Source organism: Buceros rhinoceros, unplaced genomic scaffold (assembly GCF_000710305.1).
Source record: "Buceros rhinoceros silvestris isolate BGI_N320 unplaced genomic scaffold, ASM71030v1 scaffold46666, whole genome shotgun sequence".
NCBI lineage: Eukaryota > Metazoa > Chordata > Aves > Bucerotiformes > Bucerotidae > Buceros > Buceros rhinoceros.
Window position 1 is genome coordinate 1 of NW_010419009.1, and position 9,228 is coordinate 9,228.

The 9,228-nt window shown below is 43.2% G+C and overlaps 1 protein-coding gene across 1 annotated transcript; it reads left to right on the forward strand.

Moving 5' to 3' along the window:
- The first annotated feature begins 106 nt into the window (after positions 1 to 106).
- FADD (Fas (TNFRSF6)-associated via death domain) lies at positions 107 to 1,124 on the forward strand. The gene is made up of 2 exons (XM_010138727.1): positions 107 to 407; positions 838 to 1,124. Exons 1-2 carry the CDS (start codon positions 107 to 109, stop codon positions 1,122 to 1,124), a joined length of 588 nt encoding a protein of 195 aa, XP_010137029.1.
- The last annotated feature ends 8,104 nt before the right edge of the window (positions 1,125 to 9,228 follow it).

The window sequence follows — 9,228 nt, forward strand, 5'->3', positions numbered from 1 at the left end:
TCCGCCCCCGGAGGGGCGGAGACGGGACTCTGGCAGTCTTTCTGCGCGGCCTGTGCCTCGGCCCGGGCCTGGCGTTGGTGGTGGCTGCGGTGTAGGCCTCGGCACCATGGATCCGTTTCTGACTCTGCTGCACACTTTCTCCTTGAGCCTGTCTGCCGCTGAGCTTTCTTCCCTGAAGTTTCTCTGCCAGGACAAAATTAGGAAAAGGAGGCTCGAGTCTGTGCAAAGTGGCATAGAGCTCTTCACCATCCTGCTCGAGCAGCAGGACATTACCAGATACGATGTAACGTACCTTGAAGAATTGTTTAAGAACATTAAAAGAGAAGATCTGGTCTCACAGCTAAAGCAGTTCGCAGAGGAAGGAGAAGTTAGAGCTCCTGGTGATCAGCCAGATGCGGATGAAAAACGTAGGTGGATTATTTGTCTAATTCCTATCCCCAACCCCCAAGCAACCCCAGTAAATCTGTACAGACAGCTATGGATATGCATAGAGCAAACACAGGGCACTGCTGCCCTCAGCAGCCTGAGCCCACTAAGGGCGCTTCCGCGACTAACTGCTCCATGGAGCTGTGCTGTACCCTGGAAATGTACCGTGAGGGCAGCACCTGCTGCAAACAGCTTCGCTGGGTGGAAATTTCTTCTCTTTTTGTATCGAATGGTTACTTAGAATCATGCTGCGTACTTGGGATTCTGAGTATATCCCGTGGCTTTTCCGACCGTGAGGTGACTTTCAGTATGTGCGATGCCGCAAGAGGAGTAGCATTGTGCTAAAACAAACCCCACAGTCAGCTTTTAAAGCAAAACTGTCACTAATGTGATATACTTCTGCTATTTCAGGTCGTCAGAAAGAAGCTATTCGAGTCATATGTAATAATGTCGGGAGACAATGGAAAATGCTGATGCGAGAACTGGAATTTTCTGATGTGCACATGGACAGAATCGTGGCAGCCCATCCATTTGACTTGCGTGAACAGCTGGTTCAGTCACTTCGAGAGTGGCAGTCGAGGAAGGGGAGAGATGCAAAGGTGACTGACTTAATAAAAGCTCTTCGGTGCTGTAATTTGAATTTGGTGGCAGACCTTGTTGAACAGGAGCTCGCACGACTGGACAGCGGAACCAGGTGAAATCAACCCAGAACCACTTCCAGGTCCCACAGATACGGATGAAAAAAGTGCCTTCTACTCTTCCAAATCATTATCGGTTTTTTTGTTACCTACTCTGTAATTATGTGCCTTAATAGGTTGCTACCTTTCAGGTAATGCTTTGTAGTTTGATGATTCCTTTAAGAGATTTAACTTTTAGAAGACCTAAACTCCATTTTATATAAATTGTCACATTTTTGTTTTACCACCCACCTGACGACAAGATTTGCTTTACTGCAAGTACTTTTCAGATGTGTTTTCTCTGGAAATAAATCCATGGGACACTTCTGAGGCAGCTGTAATTTAAAATTTCACAGGGAGGTTGGATTACAGGGGTTTTTTGGTGGCCTATTATAACTGTAGTGTGAAAGGAGGAAGGAGAAGACCTCTTAGCTGTGTACTGGGCTTTCTTTTTGAGTAGAAAATGAACCAACTGAAATCGAATGTCTGTATCAAGTGCCTTCATCATCCTGAAGGAAATATTCTGAAGCTGTCAGAGAAATCATGTGTGTCTGACAGATGTTTACAGCAGCCTCTTTTAACTGCTATGAATGGTTTAAGATTCTTCACTGGGAATCCTTCCGTAGCCTGTGTGACAGAGGCGCATCATGTCTGCAGGGAGTTGCAGCTCTCCTCATGACTGAGCTGCAGTTACCTGTGCTCTTAGAAACAAAAAGTGTGTACTGTAACAAAAGCCTAGAAAACAAACTGGTCTCTTTCCAGGGAAGGGGTGTGAGAGCCTGCTGAGAGCAAATACTCAGTACAGACTTCGCTCTAGTGATACCCTGGGAAGATGAGCTCTCTTTCTCCAGTTACTTCTTTTCAAAGGTGCTCCAGATCCAATAGCTCTTCCAAGCCCTGTGCAATTTTTCAATTCATTCCTGTTCCTTGGTGTTTTTTTAAAGTGGTTGTAAGCAACTCACAGGGGAAAGAGGGGTTTATGAACGAGACCAGATTCAGTTTTCAGCTTTAATTTGGAACAGACTTTGAAAATGGCCTTCACACCTAACCTGAGGCTGGAAAAATTGCACAAGCTTCAAGACACGCAGGGTTGTAGAGGCCTCTGGGGACTGTCCCCTATGCAAGAGGGAAAAGTCCTCTGACATGGCTGTTGCTTGAATGAGTAGGGTTGTTTGTGACTGCAAACATCCTTCTAACTACAGAAATAGATTCCTGAAGAGGCTTCTTCCTTGCTACTGTACCTGTGTGACTTCCAGCTCCTTTCCAGGTCTTTTTTCATGGTGCCATCACTCTGCAGGCTGGGTGTCAGCATCTAATACACCACTACTCTGCATAAATACTGTGACAGCGGTAATATTCCAGTGTGTGTTGCAGTTGGTGCCTCTAGTTTAGATGATGACACTTGAACACGGGAGTGTAATTACTGGAAACTGCTGAAATGTGAACTTACCTCTTCCTTATGGTTTTTCCTTAAATGAGTCTCACCATTATTTTTCTAATTGTAGTTTATTAAATATCAGTGATTGTATCCAAGCAGTGTGTAGCACGGAAGGTGCCACCTGTCTGCCTTCTGGGCAGGGACAGTTCCCTTAAGTACTTGCTCCAGCACTTCTCAGATGTCAATTCTAGACTGCCAGCAGGAGATCCACGCTGCACCTCAGCTAAGTGACCTGCTCGAGTGTTCTGGAGGTTTTTATTAGACATAGTCCTCATTCTACAGTAGTTAAAAATAATGATTGTTTCAGGCTTTTTTTTCCTTCATGCCTTTAAGCAATCCTTGTGAGCAGCGTAGAGTGAAGTTAGCACCATGAGTTATGTTTGTGGTCAGACAGCTCCGCAGCAGTTCCAAGTTCAGTCTGTCCAGAAACATGGTTTTGTTTTCCTCTTGTAGTAAGTCTTATGGTTCACAGCAGATAGATTTCTCAGGAATATGAAAAGAACAATCTGCTGCTTATAGCCAGGATATTTTAAGAATCGGCAGGAATAACTTGTTAGTTGTAGCCAAGCCCTCATCAGCTACAAGAAATATTTGGCCTCAGAAGATAAAACCCGCTTGTTTCTTTAAGGATTGTACACAGAGGATGTTTTACTGTGTATGAAAGCAATGACCTAGACTGCATCAATCAGTGCAGTTGCTCAGGGCCAATTAAAACTGCTTTTATTAGCGATTAAAAACTTGATTATGTGAGAACAAAATTAAATGGAACGAAGGGAACAAAAACTTTTCATTGGGAGGAGGGATAAGGGAAAAGGGTGCAATTTGTAAGGAAATGTGCTGTGATCCTGCAGTCAATCTTTTATTGTCAAATGAATATACGTATTTTTATAATTTGAGTTAAAGTTTTACATTGTATCATTTTGTCAATGCTTCATTAAAAAATACTTCCTCAAAACCAAAAGAAATGTCACTGGTTTTTTTAGATGGTGGGATTGCTGTCTGTTATGAGATCTCTAACTGGGAGAAGATAAACATTAAGGACACTATTAAAGCAAGGAGTGGTACTAAACAGAGGTGACGTTACCCATGTCCTTCTTGGAACATTATAAAAAAAACAAAAAGCTTTGTCATAGGATTTCCTAGAAGTGCTGTAGTTTTCCTACCAGGAGCAGCATTTGAATGGTGTCACTCAGGGAAGTGCAAGAAAAAAAATTCTCTGCCAGCCCTCAGGAGCCTAAAATTGAGTCACCTGGGAGAGGAGCCTTCTGTGAGTGACTGAGGGCCTTAAATCCTTTCCTCTGCTAAGTCATGCTGTGGTAAGGACAGTATATTCGTTTTATAATTAATTAAAATGACAGCTTATAGCTTATTCTAAACCTGTCCAGGCTTTCAGAGGACGTGTAGCAGTTAAACTGATAGAGGCTTCACTGTTCTGTGAAGTATCGACTGTCATCGAGGTGTTAGCACGTGCTTAAAGCTTTGAGTGCGTACCACAAGTAACTGAATTACCCATTTAATCGAATTCTCTGTGATACTCTGCAAGAGTATCTGCCTCAGGGGAATTACTAAGACCTCTTCCTTTTGGTCTCTTGAGTCTTGTTTCCTTACAGCCTTGGAAAAAACACCATACCAAAATGTGCTGAGGGTAAAAAGTGTCATCACAGGAGAATTCTCATTTTGGAGGACTGTTTTTCCGTGTAGCTTCATGGTCCCTTTCAGTACTTGCCATTTCCTGTGATTTTTGAAGATAGCCATTATACATCACATCCCGAGGCTTGGGATTTCTAAATTGCATTATTGTCATTACCGAGTTAGAAGAAGTTTACTAGTCTTGTAAGTACATTTCCTCTCGTGCAGATCGGTTGTTGTGAGTATTTCAAGTGCAAAGCTTTGCTGTCCTTTCTCTCCATTCCCCACACAGGCAGCTGAACTTCCTCCAGCCTTTGTCTGAGTCCTAAAATAATTGGCTACTTTCTGAAATCTAATTGCTTCATTTAACTGCCTTAACGCAGAAAGCTTGGTAACACAGGCTGTATCTCCGAGCTCCTCTGCCGTTGAGCACGTTCTTAATTCAGGCTTTTTGGTTGGATATTTTCCAATTTAAATTTTATTTCTAATCACTGTTTCTTTCACAATTGTCAAAAGGTGGTTTGGGCTCTTGTTCCCGTTCCCTCCTTGGATCACCAATGTCCTCAAAATGGGCTTCAGCGTGGAAAATATTTTTCTAAGTTGTTTTCCCTCGTTGATTTATTACTTCTTTCACTGCCAGTGTTTTTATTTCAAGGATGCACTGGTAGAATTCTGGAAACTAGTTCACGGTTTCAACTGTATATCCTAAAAATAGGAATTGGGGGTGGGGGATGAGGGGTAGGGAAGGAATTTTGAATAAAGGTTCAAGAACTTTTGTCTTCATCAAAATCTTGGTAGCTGAGGATTGCTTAACATGAAGCGAGTGTGTCACAATGGGTTCCAGGAACTGTAGTTGTAGAGACAAGGAAGCGCAGCTTTACTCAGCTGCTGGGAAAGCTCAGCTTAGGGCAGGCTTCTGCGTGGGAGTCTGTGTGGAGAAAACTTACAGGCACCCTGAAGGATTAAATCAGCCTAGGTTTCATCCACAGAGCTATTCATGCCGCTGTTGCGTTCTTGAGAGCAGTACACGTTCATTTCTTAAAACAGACGAGAGGTGAAAGAGCACAGGGTTGTTCTTGTAACATTTTGTGTACTATATGTTTTTAAACTATGCGAAACTGGTAATGCTGGTTGGGTTTCAGTTCAGCAGTTCTGTGATTTGATCAGCGCTGGAAGTTGAAAACTTTGTCCTCCTTCTCCAAACACACCATGTGTGCTGTTGTTCTCGAGTGGGTGCTAACAGAGCTTTCCTTCCTTCCAGCTTGGGGCTTTAGTTTGTCGCAGGACAGGGTAACGCTGTGCCTCTGACAGGTCCCGGCACGTAGCACAAGTCTCCCAGCCACCAGCTATTGCAGCAGGGCCGAGGTTCGTGTGTGTTCTCAAAGACTCTGAAAAGATAGGTGTATAAAAAATGACATCTCTAAAGGAGGTTTGGGGAATTATGTCTCCAGTACCACCCAGTAAGTACCTTTGCTAAGGGAGGCAGCTTAATGCCAACTTTGTATGTCTAGTGCTTCCAAAAGTTACCAAGCTGGCACTTGTATTTACTTCATAGCGTTCAAGCCTTCTGACCAGGCTCTTGTGCTGTGTGAGGTTACACAGAAATAAAATGGAATCGCTGTCATCAGAGATGTAAAAAAGCTCCACCTGGGATTTCCTGTGGTAGGTGTTTTACTTACAAGCGAGCCTGGTTTTGTAGAACTTTTATGTAAAGCAATCATCTTGTAAATAAAACCAATTTTTATAACGCTTTCTTTTCAGTTTCTTAATCCTGTCATTCCTGTTGATCCCAGCAGGAGTATTAGCTTCAGAAAATACTTGGCAGATTTTAATAAGTGAGTTCTTCTTATCGTGCTCTAACTTTTAAAAGGCTTTTAACAGCTTATTCTCCAAGTGTTACTTGCCACTACCTGTGGCACAAATTTGTCCAATTTGTGTGTGAAGACTGTGTTTCTGTACAAAAGGTAAGTGGGTTTTGTGTGCAAAACAAATCTGATATGGCACCGGATTTTATACACAGTCAGTACATAAATCATGAGAAAGATGTGGTAGAAAAATTAAGCTACAAAACTTTTCTTGCCATTAATAATCTTGAGGTTTTGCAAATTTACAGGCTTTTCTTTTTGGAGTGATCAAAATTAGCTCAACATTTTCCCATTCTTTTTTACGTTTTGTAGAATTTATTTTTAAAAACCCATATTTTTTTAAGGAATATCATCCTACATCTATTAAATAAAAGAGAACTAAATAGCTGAACATTTGAGCTAAATGCTTAGCTTTATTTTCCCCCCACTGGTCTCCCTGCAAGGAGTTTGCTGTCGCTCCCTCGCTTATTGCCAACTTTGGAGAAACAGTTGCAGAGAAAATGGGAATTAAAAGGGTGCAGCACCTGGCAGGTCTGGGCCCATGGTATCTGTGACCCAAATTCTGTATTTTTTTCATTACGTTGTGCTGCATGTGAGCAGAGTTTAGTTCCAGCTTCCCGGCTGTGAAGTCCCTAACGTGGGAACCCCTGGACAGCCTGACTTACCCCCAGAGCCATTACTCCCCTGGCAACCACTGTGCCTGGCAGTACCTGGGCGTGCAGCTGCAGCGCGCTGCCTTCTGCCTGTCCCAGCCAGCCGGGTGATGTTTGGAAGGTGTTAGGAATGGTGAGATTTGCTGCAAACTCTAGTCGGGGACCACGTCAAAAATCCCAGCTCTGAGTGCAGGAATGTAAAATGAAATTTCCTGACTCTCCTTTCGGTTCTGCTGCCCCTCTGGGATGGGGCCCGCGAGAGAGCGCAGGGACTTTATGAAATGTACTTTCAGCATTTTTCTAATCAGCAGTTTAGCACATGGCGCTTCCATTTCTGTATCCAGCTTGAATGGTAAAATTCAAACCTGTGTGTCTAACTGCATGTTTGGGCATGAAGTAGCTAATATATGTGCAGATGAATTAAAACTAATTAGAGCTAAAACCAACAGTTATGATTCTAGCTAACGGCTACCTGCAGCTCTGTTATATGCCACTGAAATAAGTTATTTGCTGTGGACCTGCTCGTACCATTTTCTGTAAAACATATTCTACTTTATACTAAAAAATAGCACTTTGATGCTAAAGAACTCCATGTCTCCATCTGGGACATGTGATTCTTTAAACCAAAATGTCAAATTCTGCAGCTGGCCCATGAGTTTTAAGGGATATATAATGTTACAGTATATTTTAAGTGACTGTATTTATAAGGCCTTTCACTCCATGCAGCGTTTTTTCTTTTCATTTCCTGGAACTCCAGAGTTACCAGCACTCCAGCCCTGACTCACTTCAAACCTTTATTCATGTGACCAAACGAGCAGAGAAGTTGTTAAACCCCTTAGTTTCAATAGACAAACATAATAAAACAGTAACATGAGCAAGTCCTTTAATGTGAGCGAGAGGCACCCGCAAACCTTGGACTTTGATTCTAAGAGTAATTCTGTGGTTGGGACCCTCATTTCCCTCCTGCATTCAGTACGTGAGGAAGGAAGGTGTCCAAGCTGCTTCCGTGCTGAGCCAAGACCCCAACCAGCCCTTGAGCTCTTTGGCATGTGTAACTTGTGCTCCCTGCAGCCTCTGTGGGTGACTAAAAGCACCTGGAATGTGACACGTGATACTCCAATCACGATTTTCTGCCTAGGAATGTCTCCTTTCTCCTCATTTTGCTTAAAGTGGGGATGGATGTGGGAATCCTCTTCAGAGTGAGAAATCATCAGCCCTAGAGATTTCCACTGGGTACCGTGAAAGGACCAGATCGTTTGGCAGCTTGAAAGCCAAAGGCAGATTTCACCCGTCTTTATGTCCATGAATTAAGGTTTGCAGAACCGTCTAGGCCAACAGTCTCACAGTAGATACCATGGCAAAACCAGCTGGAGAACTTAACCAATCTCAGCATCAATCGACACCTTTGAAAATCCTGAGTTTGCCTTTGCACGTTTTGTAACGCCACTGCTGGTGCATGTCGCAGGCTCCTCTCCTCACTGGTCTGTGGAGTGTTATTATCAGGGATACCTGCATTTAGGTTGAACTGAATTTTATAAGGGTGACTGTTTTAATAAGCAGTGATTCCAATAGGGTTGTGCCATGTCTTCTGCCAGAAGAGGTCTCACCAGCAGTCTGATTGCTCAGCTCTGAGCTGTGAGGAGCTCCATTTGTTTTGTGAGGTCTGAGAAGTTCCCACAGGCTAATTCAGAGGAAACACAGAAAGAATAATGGAGAAATTACGTCACAGTTGCTTTATTTAAATGGTACCTGAGGTACCCCATACTTGTCCCATTTTCTCCTTTAAAAGTTTACTTTCATCCCTTATCTCTCTCCCACAAACCCACCCCCCATCATTAAATGTTGAATAACTATAACACACTAGCCTGAAGGAGGACAAACACTGGTTTCTTGGTGGTTTGAAGAGAACTTCTTTGACAATTTTTCAATCATCTCTAGTTATTCAGCCTGTTCCAGTGGTTTTTAAAGTATTCAAATAGGATATGACAACCTCAGCGAGGGAAAAATGGGCACAGCTGGAATTGCCACAGTACCTGTAAGCAGGTCAGGGAACATCCTGTTTTTGAAACGTTATCATGTCAAACGTTAGAGCAGCAGTGGCAGCTTCCTGTTTGTCCATGCAAAGAGAAGCACCGGGAAGCTGCTGGCTGAAGAACACTGCCAGCTCCTTTCCGTCACATAGCTGGTACTACAAAGGTGGCATTATTACAGACAAAAACCCCTTCAACCATGCAACCAACCTGAGCTCTAGGAGCTGAAAAGCCTTTCCTTCATATCCTCCTAAACCTTGCTAAGAACAAACGGATGTCCAGGTATGCAGGCTTTTCTGCAGCATTTCAGCTGCAAACTGAGACGGGTAAGAGGTGCTCTCTATGAGCACTTAAAATTGGGAGACAAGAACTTCCCCATGGCTGCTAGCGGACATCCTGAGCTTCCAGCAGGATGTGGGATAAAACAACCCAACTCTGAAAGCATCACTGGATGGGGTACCGAAAACTTCAGATTGTCACTGTAGATTTTGGCTGGCATAAAAGCTGATG

What these genes read in the sequence shown, in the direction of transcription:
- FADD (XM_010138727.1), top strand. Translation starts at nt 107, where the DNA reads ATGGATCCGTTTCTGACTCTGCTGCACACTTTCTCCTTGAGCCTGTCT. An exon ending in GCCAGATGCGGATGAAAAAC is followed by an intron (nt 408 to 837) that starts GTAGGTGGATTA and finishes CTGCTATTTCAG; the next exon opens with GTCGTCAGAAAGAAGCTATT.